This window comes from Littorina saxatilis, linkage group LG10 (assembly GCF_037325665.1).
Source record: "Littorina saxatilis isolate snail1 linkage group LG10, US_GU_Lsax_2.0, whole genome shotgun sequence".
Classification (NCBI taxonomy): Eukaryota; Metazoa; Mollusca; class Gastropoda; order Littorinimorpha; family Littorinidae; genus Littorina; species Littorina saxatilis.
In genome coordinates, this window is record NC_090254.1 from 4,333,578 (window position 1) to 4,351,630 (window position 18,053).

The 18,053-nt window shown below is 41.4% G+C and overlaps 2 protein-coding genes across 4 annotated transcripts in view; one reads left to right on the forward strand and one right to left on the reverse strand.

The window, feature by feature from the left end:
- The window catches only part of LOC138977988 (endothelin-converting enzyme homolog), a 129,222-nt gene extending 125,534 nt beyond the window's left edge, over window positions 1–3,688 (reverse strand). Inside the window, exon 1 of the mRNA XM_070350596.1 lies at window positions 3,394–3,688. Coding sequence (XP_070206697.1) covers window positions 3,394–3,396 — 3 coding nt within the window. The 5' untranslated portion in view covers window positions 3,397–3,688. The remainder of the gene's footprint in view (window positions 1–3,393) is intronic.
- Window positions 3,689–7,721: 4,033 nt separating this feature from the next.
- On the forward strand, window positions 7,722–17,611 carry LOC138977989 (C-type lectin domain family 17, member A-like). 3 transcript variants are annotated; one of them, XM_070350597.1, is made up of 5 exons: window positions 7,722–7,938; window positions 10,033–10,234; window positions 10,820–10,908; window positions 14,481–14,633; window positions 16,564–17,611. In XM_070350597.1, the coding sequence occupies exons 1-5, from the start codon at window positions 7,812–7,814 to the stop codon at window positions 16,575–16,577; spliced, it is 585 nt and encodes a 194-aa protein (XP_070206698.1). In that variant the 5' UTR covers window positions 7,722–7,811; the 3' UTR covers window positions 16,578–17,611. The 3 variants fall into 3 exon arrangements, with proteins under 3 accessions (XP_070206698.1, XP_070206699.1, XP_070206700.1); XM_070350598.1 differs by having other exon boundaries at window positions 14,481–14,577; XM_070350599.1 differs by lacking the exon at window positions 7,722–7,938 and adding an exon at window positions 8,802–8,885.
- The last annotated feature ends 442 nt before the right edge of the window (window positions 17,612–18,053 follow it).

The following is an 18,053-nucleotide window of genomic DNA, read 5'->3' on the forward strand; positions in this document are numbered from 1 at the left end:
TGAAACTTGGTAGTTCTTCTAACGGATAGCTGCCTGAGGTATGACTAAAAGCCCCAGGGGCTCCGTGCATTTGACAAGTTCAGTACCTTTAAGTGCTTAAAGGATGATGGAAGCGAATTCCAAACTGAAATACCCGAAAAAGCAAGACTGGTCTTATACAGGTCAATTCGTGGAATCGGTGGAATCAAGTTGACCGACCCATATCTGTGGGTAGCTTTATTAAATAATGATGTAATGTAAATCGGCACTTTACCGTAATACAATTTATGCATGAAAATGGCTTTGTTTAACTTGAGATGCTTTTCCAGTGGAAGAAAGTTAAGCATTTTTAATTTCATATCTGTTGAGGCATTATCCTTTACGATGAGTTTGGCCGAGCGACGATAGAGACATCACTGCTGCCATCCTAGAGCGTCGAAACATAATTAATGTGAGGCATTACATGAGCATGGTGGAACATTTCCAGAGTCCTTCTGTCCGTAAATTGCTTTAACTTGGATAGGAGGAAAATGTTCTTGGCTACTTTCTTGCAAATATGCTATAATTGTGCCTGCCACTTGAATTCACAATCAATAATTACCCCTAAGACGCGATGCTTTTGAACTTGTTCAATTGATTGCGTACCAATAGTAAGATTTAGTTTGAGTGGAGAAATCTGGTGTTTTTGTCTGGTTGCAATTACCATACTTTTAGTTTTTATTGGATGGACAAGCATAGCATTAGCACTACACCAGTTATTTACATCGAGAGTGAGAGAGAGACAGACTCAGAGAGAGAGAGAGAGAGAGAGAGAGAGAGAGAGAGAGAGAGAGAGAGAGAGAGAGAGAGAGAGAGAGAGAGAGAGAGAAAGGGAGAGAGAGAGAGAGGGAGAGAGAAAGGGGGAGAGAGAGAGGGGGAGAGAGAGAGATAGAGAGAGAGGGGGAGAGAGAGAGATAGAGAGAGAGAGAGATAGAGAGAGAGAGAGGGAGAGAGAGAGAGGAAGCGGATAGGAGGACTGAGAGTGAGTTTTTTTAAGAGAAAGAAAGAGGGAAGGGGGACATAGACTGATAGAGTGTGTATACATATGTAGTAATATGTGTAGGTACAATACATATATAGTCTCTTCTTCTTCTTCTTCTGCGTTCGTGGGCTGAAACTCCCACGTACACTTGTGTTTTTTGCACGAGTGGAATTTTACGTGTATGACCGTTTTTACCCCGCCATTTAGGCAGCCATACGCCGCTTTCGGAGGAAGCATGCTGGGTATTTTTGTGTTTCTATAACCCACCGAACTCTGACATGGATTACAGTATCTTTTCCGTGCGCACTTGGTCTTGTACGTGCTTGCGTGTACACACGAAGGGGGATAAGCCACTAGCAGGTCTGCACATAAGTTGACCTGGGAGATCAGTAAAATCTCCACACTTAACCCACCAGGCGGCCGCGACCGGGATTCGAACCCTCGACCTTCCGATTAAGAGGCCGACGTCTTACCACCACGCCACAGCGCCCGTCATATATATAGTCTCTAACAGAGAGAGAGAAAAAGCGAGTGAGTGTGTGTGCGTGTAAGCGGGGGGGTGTGTGCTTGCCCCCTAATTATTCCTGGTATGAGTATATATATGCTGAGAAAGGAAGAGCGCATCAACTGATATTTAAATAGAGAGCACCAAACAGAGGCACAAATGCACAGTGATGCATGAAGTGGCATTGCTGCTTGTGGACTAGTAACTATTATACTAACTGGGAGATTGCGGCCGGCTTGTAAAATAAAAGCCAGCCGTTTATTATTGACTGTGCATAAAATACCGGTTGGTTGTTTATTATCGTCAATACAACCTTTAGCGCGCCATTACAACACTAAAAGCTGTCTTAAGTTCAGAAAGATTATGTAGTGCATCTTCCATTTGTTTACTCAACTTATACAACACTGTGCAATCCCTTCTATACATGTTTCCTTTGGAGGCTGTGTTTACAAACATGTATTTCTCCATCACTCCCACTACCAAACAAAAAATATAAGTAATAGAAACGTATCTGCTTGAGTAAAAGAATGTAACCGGTTGTACACATTGACAAACATTCACAAGAAAGCTGACACATGGACGTATGCGCAAACACACACAACATGTTAAATGACTTAGGAAAATCAGCAGCCAAGTAGGGCAAGTCCTCATAGCTCAATACTCAGCTACATGTTTGCCCATTGTGCTATTGTCATCTCTCTTGTCATTATCATTATGTCAATCAAAAATTCATTTGATAGATTAGAAAATAATTAACCTAATTGAAAACTGTACAGAATAATGCGTGAGCAGACGCTCTGACTCAAACCGAAGTGAAATAAAAGCATACAGTGGTTGACAGAGCTGCGCATGCCGTCACACAGTCATTTATCCTACATACGTGAGAGAGACCCTCGTGAGATAATAATCGTTCAAATCACACGTGTGTATATCATGTAAATGAGGTCATGTCAAGCAAGTCTGGCAGGGAACTGTTTTTCCACTGTTTATGATGCCAAAGTCACCGAGACAAACATCATTATAGAAAGAAAAAAAATGCGCTCGCTAATTACCCTCGATGAATTTTTAGAACTAACACGTCACGCCACACTTTCAGAGTGATGTTTCTTTGCTTTGACATAATAGATTGCACGAGGGTTTAGAAGAAATCGAGGTTCCAAAACAAGCGTCTTCAATTTAGCTGCCTCGACTGCAGGACATTTTCAGTAAAATACACGTAAGTACAGTATGTAGGATAAACAGAATACTATACATGGCTTAATTGCTGTATCGTACCAGATTTACACTCGTTGCTTTTTCAAATAGTGAACTGCTCGCTTTCGCTCGCAGTTCAATAATTTAAAAAAAACTCGTGTAAATCTGGTACGACACAGCAAGCCATGTAGTATTCTCTACACAACTATAGATCTCTCTTTTACACACACACACCCACACACACACACACACACACACATATGATTTCCAGCTAGGAAAGGGTGAATATAATACAGTGTAGCCTTTTGTAATGGTGGCCAATTAATTTGGCTTGGTATCAGGTGTTCATGTTATACAAACAGCCAGTCTGGCATTATCAGTCATGTTAAGGAACCGTTGTAAATGCTGGGATAACCCATCGCTTATCACGGACACCAACCTCTCGTTCGGTCTCGGTCTCACAAGCACACACACGCAAACACTCAGACTCACGCGCGCGCACGCACTGACTGAGAGAGCCACAAAAGAAAACACAGATGTACCTTATTGAGAGTTAGACTACGCTGACACCGTCTCTGAGTCTCTCTCTCTCTGTCCTCCCTGCAGCAAAGTTCGTCTGCTGCTTCGCTAGCACGATCAAGCTACGCAAGACATCTCGTACACAAAAACACCTCAATCAGTGAAGCAAACTTACCATTTGTTTCCTCCCAGCTTTGCAGATTTTGTAGCAACAGTTCAATAGCGGCGGAATAGACCAGAAACGTTAGCACCACAGCCTCAGATAACGGAGGGAGATGGATCGATGTTTTCAGACACCGCCATCTTGGAACAAAACAGTACTCTCTGCCCCAAAACGCCGTGCGCCAAAATTGAATTGGGGGCTGCCAGGCAACGACGTTATTGAGGGGCAGTCCTGACAGTGTAATGAGCTTGCACGCGGCTTCGTGACATATTCCGCGCAGCTGATGAGGGTGAAGCGATAAGTTGCGCTTTTAGCGGCTATTTTTCATGAGCTGTTAAATAAGGCACGGAAACGGTATGTAAATATTGTATGCAAACTGACTTGATGTGATTACAGTCCAAACGGAGACTTTGATTAATGTCAATAAAAAGTCCAGCGACAACAATAATTATGCATCGGGATGCTTGTTAGAGGATCTTTGATATTAGATTAAATTTTACAACCAATTTTAGATGCAAGCTATTCAGTTTTGTCCCAGGGAAAAATATCGATCAAGTCGAGTGTCATTTGAGTTTATTTTGGCCCGGGCTTTAAAGTGTTTTTTTCCGAAGTGCTTATGACTACACTAGGCCTAATTACTTTCCAAAACATAATGACAGTCTGATTTACAAACGTTTAAGAATTCATCACCAGAGCCGGATTTGGACAGTTTGGTCGACTGGGCAGACAAGTGGCAGATGCGCTTTAATGCAGATAAGTGTAAGACACTACAAGTGCACGCACACAGTTTAAGCATTGTTGTGTCAGCTAGTATTGTGTTTGACCAGATCGTGTCCACATGTCCCGTAAATTCTACACCATGACAGCAGATAGCGTTCACATGTCCCGTAAATTCTACATCATGACAGTAGCGCCCTTTGCCTACTGGCTTAACTGACTTAACTTGTCATGGCGGGTTTAACTGGTCATAGCGCCTTTGCTTGACCCCCGTTTATCAAAACGGGCATAGTAAGGAAACCGTAGCGTCCAGTTTTTAGGGGACAGTTAGTTGACAACTTTGATATATATTAGTAAGGATGTGAAAAACCTATATAAACTGTATGTATGTATGCAAACGACAGACTTGTTCTGGCAGACTACACGAGAGAGACTTGGTCAGAGAACTCTCTTCCAATTCACTTCACGACTCTACAGCGAGAGAGACCATGCTATATCTGTGAGCCAAATAAATGCTCAAGGAATCTTCACTGTTGGTCTTGGTCTGATGTTGGCGTGAAAGGTGGTCTGAACGGAGACTGGTCAGAAAGTCGGTGGTGGTACAAGTGTAAGACATTACAGTTGGGTACAAAAAATCAGAAACTTGTGTATAATATGAGAAAACCTGGCAGCGTGGACAGAGTTGATCTGGAAAGCTCAAGTGCAGAAAAGGACCTTGGAGTCAATGTAGACAGTGAATTGAAATTCTCAAAGCACGTGGAAACACAAGTCAACAAAGCAAATAGAATCCTGGGTCTCATTAGACGGTTTTATGAGCATTTGGACGCAGAAACGCTAAGACTTCTCTTTGTTGCACTTGTACGGCCTCATCTGGAATTTGCAAATGTGGTGTGGAGTCCCCGACTCGAGAAAGATAAAAATCTGATTGAAAGTGTGTTAAGAAGAGCCACGAAGTGTATCCCAGGGCTGAAGACCTTGAGTTACGAAGAGCGTTTTAGAGTCTTGAAAGTTCCAAGCATGTGCTATAGGCGTATCCGGGGAGATATGATTGAAGCATACAAATTCGTGCATGGATACTACGGGTGCAAGAACCCACTGGAGCTGAATAGCCTGTGTAATACCCGTGGACATCAGTTCAATCGGCTCAAGAAGAAACAATGCAGAACAGCTCTCCGACAATCTTTCTTCACGAACAGAATCAGTCATAGACACATGGAACTCCTTGGACAAGAATGTGGTAGAAGCGCCGACAATGAACAGTTTCAAAAATCGCTTGGACAATGCACTGAAAGACTATTATGTATAGCCCAAATGTCAGTATGCCTCTCACTACAAATTCCCACCAGCCAAGAAAAAGTTGATAGAATAGGCCACGGTCAAAAGATCGTGTAGGTTACCTAGCTCAAAGTTAGGCTAGGATAGCAACTGATCAAAAGATCAGACAAAGGCTCAACAGCCTAAGTACCAGTCTGTCAACATATCATATCATATCATATCATATCATTTGAAGCATAGCCGGGATCGAAGTAGAAACCCCGGCGTGCACGAATTATCTGCATCGTATTAATTATCATTATTTTTATTCAGTTTGTGAATGCAAAACCTCGTATACAGGATAGAAAAACAAGCTGGCGATTCAGTGCTATAGACCTTTTCGGTGTCTGAGCAGCTCTCGCGAGACACGCTCTTTGATGATGCTTTGAACATCGCGAGAACTTCGAACCTAGGCTTGTGCAGCTCGTACGAGATCGCTGTACCGCATGCTTTGCTATGCTCTAAAGTTTGCGAGAGATTACGAGAGCTTGGGATACCGATAGTGTCTATTCTCGAGACCGATGCAAGTTTGTTTCTTTTTTCAGTTCACATGGCAAGCTCCATGCTTAAAACTAGTTACAATTGGGTCTATCACTGTAAAAAGAAGGTTCTAAAACTTCATAACTCAGTTTCACATTTGTTTCTTCACACCTTGTCAAAAAAATCTTGATTTTCATTTTTAAAAAGTTACAAATATTGTCCGAGGGAACGTCCCGGAATAAGACGGGCGCAGTGGTCTAGTGGATAAGACATCAGCCTCCCAATCGGAGGTGGGTTAAGGGTGGAGACTGTTCCGATCTTCCGGACCCGCCTGTGCAGACCTGCTAGTGCCTTATTATTCCCCCGCGTGTGTACACGCAAGCACAAGACCAAGTGCGGCGCACGGAAAATATCCTGCAATCCATGACAGAGTTCGATGGGTTATAGAAACACGCTAATACCCAGTACGCTTCCCCGGAAAGCGGCGTATGACTGCCTGAGTGCCACAAAAAACCACGACCGCCGCTCAAAAAAGGGTACCCTCAGAATCGACCGGACAAAAACAGGAGGGACCAATTGATAATCGCCAAAACATCACAATAGGAAAAAATGTTGCAACTTTTACAATCAAATTGAAAGTCAAATCAGTTGATCTACCCAGAACATGTTGTTTTGCCTAGCTAGCTTACGTATGCTATGCTATTCCTACTGATGCAGGTGTCGATCGCATGAGCGGTCAAAAACGGGAGCTTTTGCGTCCATGTTTAGGGGTATCATGACAAAAAGCGCTGTGTTTCAGCAATGACTAGGTGGATTGCTTTGAAACTTTCACAATAGTTTGCCAATGTACTCGACGCAGTTCGAGTAAAATTGTGTAAAATGTAACTCACTCACTCATTTAATGACAGTAGGCCTAACATTAACCTGGACTATAGGCCCATGTCATCCAAATGAATTTTATTCTGGTAGCACTTAAAACCACAGGTACCTGAAGTTGAAAGTATAAGTTTTAAAATCCTTTAAGGCGTAGTTGTGCCGAGCAACTTGAAGCTGCATGCATTGTGTACGACTGTCAGTTTACTGGTACACTGACAAGATAACAACAACAACAATAACAACAACAGCAGCAGCAACAACAACAGCAACAACAACAAGTAATCGATAAGAATAAATTATATAATTATTGTTCCGTCACCTAATGATTCAGGTTACAATGAATAAGACATGCCGATTTCACCTAGGAACACTGTCACGACGAACCCGGTGTAACACGAGAAAATTACTCCCACGAGATTTTTACTCCGGAGTAAACATTTCGTACGAAAACTTACTCCCTTTACGAAAAAAGCACTCCCCCATTGCACGAGAAAATTACTCCCCAAGACAGGTGAGTTCCGAGAAAACATTTCGTACACAAATTTTACTCCCCTGACGAATAAATAACGAATAAATTACTTCACCCCAACACGAGCAATTTAACCTCCCATGCCAGGTGTACGAAATTTGTACTCCCTTGTCCCCTGTTAGTCTTGGTGGTGGAAGGGATGGAAGGAGGGTAGCGCGACATTCGTGTGCGCGAGATCACTTTTTGGCATTATCCCTTCGTCCGCATCCCATTTTTGCGTAAGAGATTTTTACTGGAAGTAAAAAAAATGGGGAGTAAAAATTTCGTGGAGGGAGTAATTTTTTCGTGCCTTGGGGAGTTCTTTTCTCGTACGAAAAGTGTACTCGGAGTAAGAATTTCGTACGAAATATTTACTCCGGAGTACATTTTTCGTGGAGTAAAAATTTCGTGTTACACCGGCTTTGTATCAAAACCGTATGCCACTTGTGTCAACGTGCCAGGGTAACCAAGCCCAACATTCTACATTACTTCTCTCCTCTCTCACCATAAGAGTGTTAAACATGCTATTCGATGCATGTCAATTTATCGCTCAGTGCCTTCCAATACTCTGAAGAAAGTAGAACTAGTTGAAATACCCACAATGCGTGCTCTAGTCAAACTAGTATGTGTCTTACCACTAATGTTCATCACTGCACCAAAAGGTAAACTCGAGCTTGTACTGTACATTTCGTGGCTTGTATTCATCGTCTTAGCAAAGACTATATCAGTATGTCTACATATTGGTTATTCTCCTAGCTGTGTACCATTATGTGACATGTTTTTTCAGTCCTAACGAATTATAACGTGTATTGTTTGTTTTTGTTTGTTCAGTTCGTTCATGGGCTGAAACTCCCACGGCTTTTACGTGTATGACCGTTTTTACCCCGCCATTTAGGCAGCCATACGGGCGCCGCTTTCGGAGGAAGCATGCTGGGTATTTTCGTGTTTCTATAACCCACCGAACTCTGACATGGATTACAGGATCTTTTTCGTGCGCACTTGGTCTTGTGGTTGCGTGTACACACGGGGGTGTTCGGACACCGAGGAGAGTCTGCACACAAAGTTGACTGAGAAATAAATCTCTCGCCGAACGTGGGGACGAACTCACGCTGACAGCGGCCAACTGGATACAAATCCAGCGCGCAACCGACTGAGCAACATCCCCGCCCATAAGGCCAAAAAAAAAAAATTGTCTGTTTAGGGTAACCCGACCGACCCTATCGATTTGGCGCTGACCCAAAAACTTTTTTTTGATTTCAAAAAAAGAAAAGAAAAAAAAGAGGTAAAAATGCTAAAAAAAGACATTTGGCGTTTCTTTCTCTCCCTTTCTCTCTGTTTTATTTATACGTTAGTTTTGAAACATGTATTCATCAAATATAAGAAGTGAATGTTCAGCCAACATAGCATTTACACACAAAAAACAAAAAAAACAAAACAAAAAAAATACCGACCTACCGACCCTACTTTTTTTGGTCATGTTACCCTAAACAGACAATTTTTTTTTTTGGCCTAACGTGAATTAAATAGCAACTTACTAGAATGTATTCTCGTTACGTTCTTCAGTACTACTACAGCTAAATAATGATACAGACGTGCAACAAAAAACATTGTATGTATTTTTTTTTCCTTCATAATTCTTAGTTTTCAAATCCATGTCCCAACCTTTGATTTCCTTGTTACGAATCGAAGTTGACGTACTTTCAAACCCTTGTAATTTACTGAACGTAGTCAAACAAAATGTGCAAGTATTTCTAGTAATTCTTTATCTACAGGCCAAGGATATATATAAATGGAACCAGTTCTCACGAATGAAATCGATGTGTATGGTTAAAATGTCTCAGTTAAGTGGGTTCAGTTTTTTAATGTCAACTTCGTAACATAGTTTCCACTGGTACACAGCTCTGGAGAATAGCCTATAATTATTATACGTGTACCTTTACGTTGTCGGACCGTAGATAAATCCTAAATCGTGTTTCAACTGGGTAAACTTGTTACTTTGGGACACTCACACTTTTTGTTCGTAAAATGTTAACACCAGCAACATGTTTGCTTTAGTGTCACGGTCGTGTGTTTGTTCGTTTGGTTTGTTGTCAAATGCTGGCTTGCTTGCTTGCTTCGGACATATTGTGACGGACACACACACACACACACACACTGTCACACACACACACACTGTCACACACACACACACACACACACACACACACACACACACACACTGTCACACACACACACACACACACACACACACACGCACACACATGCACACACACACTCACACACACACACACTGTCACACACACACACACACACACACACACACACTGTCACACACACACACTGTCACACACACACACACACACACACACACACACACACACACACACGCACGGGCGCACACACTCACACTCACACACACATTGACACGCGCCCGCACACAAACACACACACTCGCACACGTACACATACACACACACACACACACGCACATAAGTTGACACGCACGCACACACACACACACACACACTGTCACACACACACACACACACACACACTGTCACACACACACACACACGCACACACACACGCACACACACACACATTGACACGCGCTCGCACACTAACACACACACACACGTACACATACACACACACACACACACGCACATTGACACACACACACACACACACACACACACACACACACACACTACAACCTCTTTACAATCGTTTCATCTCCCAAAATGACATCTTAGGTCAGCTGTCCAGCGGTTCGGACGTCACCAAGTGTCCACCTCACCTGAACCGAGGCGGGAACCTGATAGCCTTTCATAACACCTGCTACGATGTGGTGACCTATGACCCCTTGACATGGGAGGATGCCAGGGTCCGCTGCCAGACAAATGGGGGTCGTCTGGTGGAGATTGCTGGAATAACAACGCTCTCATTCCTCACAGGGTAACTCCAGCTAATAACTCTTTCTCAAAAAGACTCCGGCGGTTTTAAGAAGCTCCCTCCCCCCCCACCCCACCCCCACCCCCGCCCCTTTTTAAGGCCCTAGTTTTCCAGACATAGAGAGAGACTGAGACTGAAAAGTCACAAGGATACAGATTTAAGGCTGGGCTTTTTCTTACAATCTGTCCTTGAGAGAGAGAGAGAGAGAGAGAGAGAGAGAGAGGCCCGGGTCACCGAGAGAGAGAGAGAGAGAGAGAGAGTTAATTAATCACATTCAGAAACAATGGTTAAAACCCATCCTGCTCTGGTAGGCCCAATTTTTATGACAATGCATGGCGGCAGTTGTAACCAGGGAAATCGAAGGTGTCTATTGGTTTATTCAATTCAATTCAATTCAATTCAGACATTTTTCTTTTGGCTCGTGTACGAAATAAGATCACATAAAAACACACTCTCACAACATATATAGACACATAAAAGTACACATCAATACACACATATCCCAAACCACAGCATATTCAAGCAGATGCGGCGATATAGAAAGCGTACAGAGTTCATACAACTTCAAACACCGTTCATTTTGATCAGGTACCTATCCACTCTTGACAACGTTGGGACAGGTGTGTGGATAGGTCTTGACGACAAAGATCAGGAAGGGCTGTGGCGTTGGGACTCGGGTGAGTGTTCACACCTCTGTGTGTGTTTGTGTGTGTGGTTGTGTGTGTGTGAGAGAGAGATCGAGGCCGGGATAGGTGGGGGGAGGGGTGCATGGGGGGGGGGGGGGGGGGTGGTATAGTGACTTGGAAGTGCGTCACGGTACACTCTTAGCCTGATTAAAGTTAATCAGGAAGTTTTGATTGCACTGTACATGACGATAACGATTGTGACTGCAATTACTGTACATCTACCGAACGTGGGCATTATCATGTCTGTGTGTTACAGGTGTTTTCTTTGCGTTTGATATTATTTTGTTTAGACCTAGCTATTGATGTGTACATTGTTGTTAAACAGTTGTTTGTTGTATGTTTACCAGGGTTTGCTAGTGTGTGATAGGGTTTGTGTCCGTCTGTAGATGTTAGTTTCTTTGTTAGTCCTGTGTTGACAACTCTTCGACAAGCGCTTAGAACTGTACCCACGGAATACGCGCTATATAAGCTTCATATTGATTGATTGATTTCTGTGTTACTTTTTGTGCAAAGCCGGTTGTCCTTTCTGTGGAGCAGTTCGCCCCACCATCTGAGATGTGGCCAGGATTGTACATGGGATCGTTAACATCCCACCACTTGGACACAGATACCAAAAATCAACATTCTTTCCGCTTCTAGCACAAAATAACTTTTTAATGAATCAGTATCACTGAGTGTCCGTTGAGAAATTCATTCACAGAAACATTGCCACTCTGCTAAGGCTGTCGATTTTTGCAATAAGTCTTTAAGTGGAGGGATCGTCTTATTCCACATAAAAGCCTGGCCATGTCTTTGATGGTACGCCCAATACTTTGCACGGGAAACTTGACTAAATGTAAAAATGGGAAGGAATGCGACTTCAAATACCAATGAGATTAAAAAAAAAACAAGTCGCGTAAGGCGAAAATACAATATTTAGTCAAGTAGCTGTCGAACTCACAGAATGAAACTGAACGCAATGCAACGCAGCAAGACCGTATACTCGTAGTCCACCGCTCACGGCATAGGCAGTGACATTGACAAGAAGAGCGGGGTAGTAGTTGCGCTAAGAAGGATAGCACGCTTTTCTGTACCTCTCTTTGTTTTAACTTTCTGAGCGTGTTTTTAATCCAAACATATCATATCTATATGTTTTTGGAATCAGGAACCGACAAGGAATAAGATGAAAGTGTTTTTAAATTGATTTGGACAATTTAATTTTGATAATAATTTTTATATATTTAATTTTCAGAGCTTGTTTTTAATCCGAATATAACATATTTATATGTTTTTGGAATCAGCAAATGATGGAGAATAAGATAAACGTAAATTTGGATCGTTTTATAAATTTTTATTTTTTTTTACAATTTTCCGATTTTTAATGACCAAAGTCATTAATTAATTTTTAAGCCACCAAGCTGAAATGCAATACCGAACCCCGGGCTTCGTCGAAGATTACTTGACCAAAATTTCAACCAATTTGGTTGAAAAATGAGGGCGTGACAGTGCCGCCTCAACTTTCACGAAAAGCCGGATATGACGTCATCAAAGACATTTATCAAAAAAATGAAAAAAACGTTCGGGGATTTCATACCCAGGAACTCTCATGCAAAATTTCATAAAGATCGGTCCAGTAGTTTAGTCTGAATCGCTCTACACACACACACACACACACGCACGCACACACACACATACGCACATACACCATACCCTCGTTTCGATTCCCCCTCGATGTTAAAATATTTAGTCAAAACTTGACTAAATATAAAAACAAGTCGCGTAAGGCGAAAATACAATATTTAGTCAAGTAGCTGTCGAACTCACAGAATGAAACTGAACGCAACGCAACGCAGCAAGACCGTATACTCGTAGCATCGTCACTCCACCGCCCGTGGCAAAGGCAGTGCCCGTGGAATTGACAAGAAGAGCGGGGTATTCGTTACGCCAAGAAGGATAGCACGCTTTTCTGTACCTCTCTTCGTTTTAACTTTCTGAGCGTGTTTTTAATCCAAACATATCATATCTATATATTTTTGGAATCAGGAACCAACAAGGAATAAGATGAAAGTGTTTTTGAATTGATTTCGAAAAAACATTTTTGATAATAATTTTTATATATTTAATTTTCAGAGCTTGTGTTTAATCCGAATATAACATATTTATATGTTTTTGGAATCAGCAAATGATGGAGAATAAGATAAACGTAAATTTGGATCGTTTTATAAATTTTTATTTTTTTTTACAATTTTCCGATTTTTAATGACCAAAGTCATTAATTAATTTTTAAGCCACCAAGCTGAAATGCAATACCGAACCCCGGGCTTCGTCGAAGATTACTTGACCAAAATTTCAACCAATTTGGTTGAAAAATGAGGGCGTGACAGTGCCGCCTCAACTTTCACGAAAAGCCGGATATGACGTCATCAAAGACATTTATCAAAAAAATGAAAAAAACGTATGGGGATATCAATCCCAGAAACTCTCATGTCAAATTTCATAAAGATCGGTCCAGTAGTTTGGTCTGAATCGCTCTACACGCACGCACACACACACACACACACACACACATACACACACACATACACCACGACCCTCGTTTCGATTCCCCCTCGATGTTAAAATATTTAGTCAAAACTTGACTAAATATAACAAGTCGCGTAAGGCGAAAATACAATATTTAGTCAAGTAGCTGTCGAACTCACAGAATGAAACTGAACGCAATGCCATTTTACTCGTAGCATCGTCAGGCCACCGCTCATGGCAAAGGCAGTGAAATTGACAAGAAGAGCGGGGTAGTAGTTGCGCTAAGAAGGATAGCACGCTTTTCTGTACCTCTCTTTGTTTTAACTTTCTGAGCGTGTTTTTAATCCAAACATATCATATCTATATGTTTTTGCAATCAGGAACCGACAAGGAATAAGATGAAAGTGTTTTTAAATTGATTTGGACAATTTAATTTTGATAATAATTTTTATATATTTAATTTTCAGAGCTTGTTTTTAATCCGAATATAACATATTTATATGTTTTTGGAATCAGCAAATGATGGAGAATAAGATAAACGTAAATTTGGAGCGATTTATAAATTTTTATTTTTTTTTACAATTTTCCGATTTTTAATGACCAAAGTCATTAATTAATTTTTATGCCACCAAGCTGAAATGCAATACCGAACCCCGGGCTTCGTCGAAGATTACTTGACCAAAATTTGAACCAATTTGGTTGAAAAATGAGGGCGTGACAGTGCCGCCTCAACTTTCACGAAAAGCCGGATATGACGTCATCAAAGACATTTATCAAAAAAATGAAAAAAACGTTCGGGGATTTCATACCCAGGAACTCTCATGTCAAATTTCATAAAGATCGGTCCAGTAGTTTAGTCTGAATCGCTCTACACACACACACAGACACACACACACACACACACACACACACACACACACACACACACATACACCACGACCCTCGTCTCGATTCCCCCCTCTACGTTAAAATATTTAGTCAAAACTTGACTAAATATAAAAAAGAACACAGACTCAACAAAAAACCCACTTTTTTATTTTATTTTGTTAATGTCCACACAGGACCCCCACTGAAGTCGAGCCATTGGGGCCCTGAGCAGCCCGGAGGGTTCACTGGCTGGCTGGACGACTGTGCCTTGATGAAACTGGACGGCTTCTGGTATGACTACCAGTGTGACGTCTTTTATCAACACTTTTCTTACATCTGTCAGTATGGTACGTAGCTACAATTAAGGTCGTCCTTCAAAAATCTGGAGAAAATCAGGTCTCGAAAAGGAGGGAGTCTTTCTTTCTTTATTTGGTGTTTAACGTCGTTTTCAACCATTCAAGGTTATATCGCGACGGGGGAATGGGGGAGATGGGATAGGGGAAAGGGGGGAGATGGGATAGAGCCACTTGTTAATTGTTTCTTGTTCACAAAAGCACTAATCAAAAAATTGCTCCAGGGGCTTGCAACGTAGTACAATATATGACCTTACTGGGAGAATGCAAGTTTCCAGTACAAAGGACTAAACATTTCTTACATACTGCTTGACTAAAATCTTTACAAACATTGACTATATTCTATACAAGAAACACTTAACAAGGGTAAAAGGAGAAACAGAACCTGTTCGTCGCCTCTTATGACATGCTGGTTAGCATCGGGTAAATTCTTTCTCGTCCCAACCAATATGGGACTCCCCCTAACCCGCGGGGGGTAGGGAGTCTTTAAAATGGGGGTAAACTTACAGAGGTTATGAACAGAAAGTCAGAGAAAACAGGGTCTTAAAAGGGAGGGAGTCTTAAATTGGGGGGGGGGTCTTAAAAGGGGGCCCGGGGTTCCACTGTACAGACTGGAGTGACTTGGGGACAGGGGTTGATGGCAAGGATAGGGAGGGGGGAGGGGGGAGGGGGGGCACTCCGGGGTGTTCAACTGAGACCGGATGGCTAAATGATTCTGATCCAATGACACCAGACAGGAGATCTTCTTCTTCTTCGTTGATGGGCTGAAACTCCCCACGTTCACTCATGTTTTGGCATGCGTGGGTTTTACGTACCCTGACATTCAGGCAGCCATACGCAGATTTCGGGGGAAGATATGTTTAGGACTCACATGTCATAAAAACTAGGCAAATGAGTGATGAGACCGTTTATTACAAAACCAGTCATATGACTAGAAAGGCCGTCCATTCCTCTGCGATATTTAGCTAACAGATTGGTTTTTATATTAAGTAGTGTCTATACAGTGGAAGCCACAACAAACACCCCCCCAAAAAAAATCAAATTTACAAAAGCAACGTTCCTGCATTAAAATCGACATAAAATCAGAACAGCTAAAACGGAACACATTCTGCATGTTATTGCAAAGAATAATCAAATGTGTATCCAAAACATTCAGTATTGTTCACAATGACGTCATGGCATGCTGATTGGTGTAGGAATCATTCTTCTCAGAAGGCATAAAAGGTGCTTTTTAAGCGTATTAGCGGGTAACGAGAGAGAAAACGCCGGTAGATTTGAGTAACACCTCAACGCATTGCCTTCAATTTTTTGAAGCTTTGTGCTCAAACTGGTCGTAAACTACACACAGCATCTGAAGTCATTTCAGACATTAGTTATGCTGATATGCAGAGGCCGTGAACAAAGAATCTGAAGGAGAAAAAAACAAGAGGTCCTAAATGGGGGTGGGGGCTGTTAGGGTTCAACTGTATTTTCTTAGTGTCACAAGCGGATCGTGTGCTAAAAGATCATGTTTTGACTCTGAAATCTTCTCTTCTGTTATAACGGGGGATAGCTACTTGTGAACATATTATGACAAAATTGAAACCTGCAGCTTCAATGATTTTTTTGTGATGAGTTGGAGCGCAGTGTCACTTTTGGTAGAAAAAATCGATACATTTTCAAAAAATGTGGTGCTATGTATGTTGTTATAAAATGAGCATGAATGTGACTTGTTATGCTTTTTAGCTTCAAAGTGTATCAAAATATTGCAAAAACAATTGCAAACAGACAGTTTTGATTTTTCCTGCCACCGCTCCCCGCTTTGGTCTTGAAATGTGCATAATGAACAAAATAGCAATGTGGACATACTTTGATCATTTTCAACATTTGCCCATAGTGGTGAACTGCTCACTAAATATGTCCCAACATTTTTTTCTGCTTTCAGATATGCTTAAATGAAAGTGTTGGCAACCTTGGTCATTTGTAAGCTGTCGACTTTGGTTTGGAGTTGGACGCACACAGGGCTCCTGCAGTTTATCTACAATCTGTGAAGTTAAAGTGTACAGTTATTCACAGCGTCTACAAAAGATTTATGTCTTCAATACTAGTCTTTGTGATGAATGTGCGTGCTAAGTTGAAATGTGACTTGATGAATTGAAACAAAATGACTCAGATTGAAAACGCACACACACACACACGCAGGCACACACACACACACAGAGGCACACACACATTCAGACACACACACACACACAGAGGCACACACACATTCAGACACACACACACACAGAGGCACACACACATTCAGACACACACACACACACAGAGGCACACACACATTCAGACACACACACACATGCATGCAGGCACACGCACACATATGCACAGACACACACACAGCGGATGTGTATACAGTATCGTGTTTTGGATAATATGCCGTAACAAAGACATAAACAATTTACATATTGCAAAATAGTCAACAACAATAATAATTAAGTCTCTGAATCCAGTTCATACAGTCACAAGCATCCTGCGCCTACAACCAGACCAATGGCTTTTAACTATGCATAAATAAAGGGGAAAAAAGATTTACAGTACAAAAACACAAGCTGAAGCAGTACAAATACCCTATTCAAAGACGAGATTTCACTATACAAGAGATATCATATTCACACTGCAACTCTGCTGCTATCATTTTGATCAGGCAAAGAAAATGTAAAGCAAGATCAAAACAAACAAATCATATGTACTCTATGTCACGACTGTCTCATTTTAATACATACCCTTCCAACAAGCTGAAATGCAGCAGCGAGTAAAATGAAGCTGCCAATGTGAAACCAATGTAATACAGAAAAGGGAAGCGACTTCTTTGGTAACCTGACATATTATCTTCCTTGAACGTCATTATAGGCATTGCCAAAAGTAAACATGAGAAAGTGTCCTTTAAATTTGGCATAGCAAACAAATGATCTATCAAAAACCAAAAACAAAAAGCTCGAAAATAGTGCGTGAATTTTTTCAACACAAGAGAAATCCAGGATATACGTACTATCATTTGAATTGTTCCTTTCTAATGCTCTTACTATTCTTGGTTGCATGTGTCCGGTTGGATAACAACATCTGATTTCATTCTTTAAATGTACACACAAAATATTCCTTTCTTCCATGTTGTAACTGTGTCTTTGGTACATATTTACAGTTGATTATGACCAACAAATGGTGTATTAATTGAGCAACTTCTATTCGTTTCCAGGAATCACAGCCTATTACGTACTGTCTTGCATAGGTGTAACACATGCTCATAATGTAGATGAACAACAAGAAAATAATAATAGTAATACACTGAATATATACTTGCAAATCAAATCTTATTTTTCTTCGTTCATGGACTGAAACTCCCATGTTCACTCATGTTTTTGCCCGAGTGGGTTTTTA

What these genes read in the sequence shown, in the direction of transcription:
- LOC138977989 (XM_070350597.1), top strand. Translation starts at nt 7,812, where the DNA reads ATGTCAATTTATCGCTCAGTGCCTTCCAATACTCTGAAGAAAGTAGAA. An exon ending in ACGCTCTCATTCCTCACAGG is followed by an intron (nt 10,235 to 10,819) that starts GTAACTCCAGCT and finishes CATTTTGATCAG; the next exon opens with GTACCTATCCACTCTTGACA. An exon ending in GCTGTGGCGTTGGGACTCGG is followed by an intron (nt 10,909 to 14,480) that starts GTGAGTGTTCAC and finishes ATGTCCACACAG; the next exon opens with GACCCCCACTGAAGTCGAGC.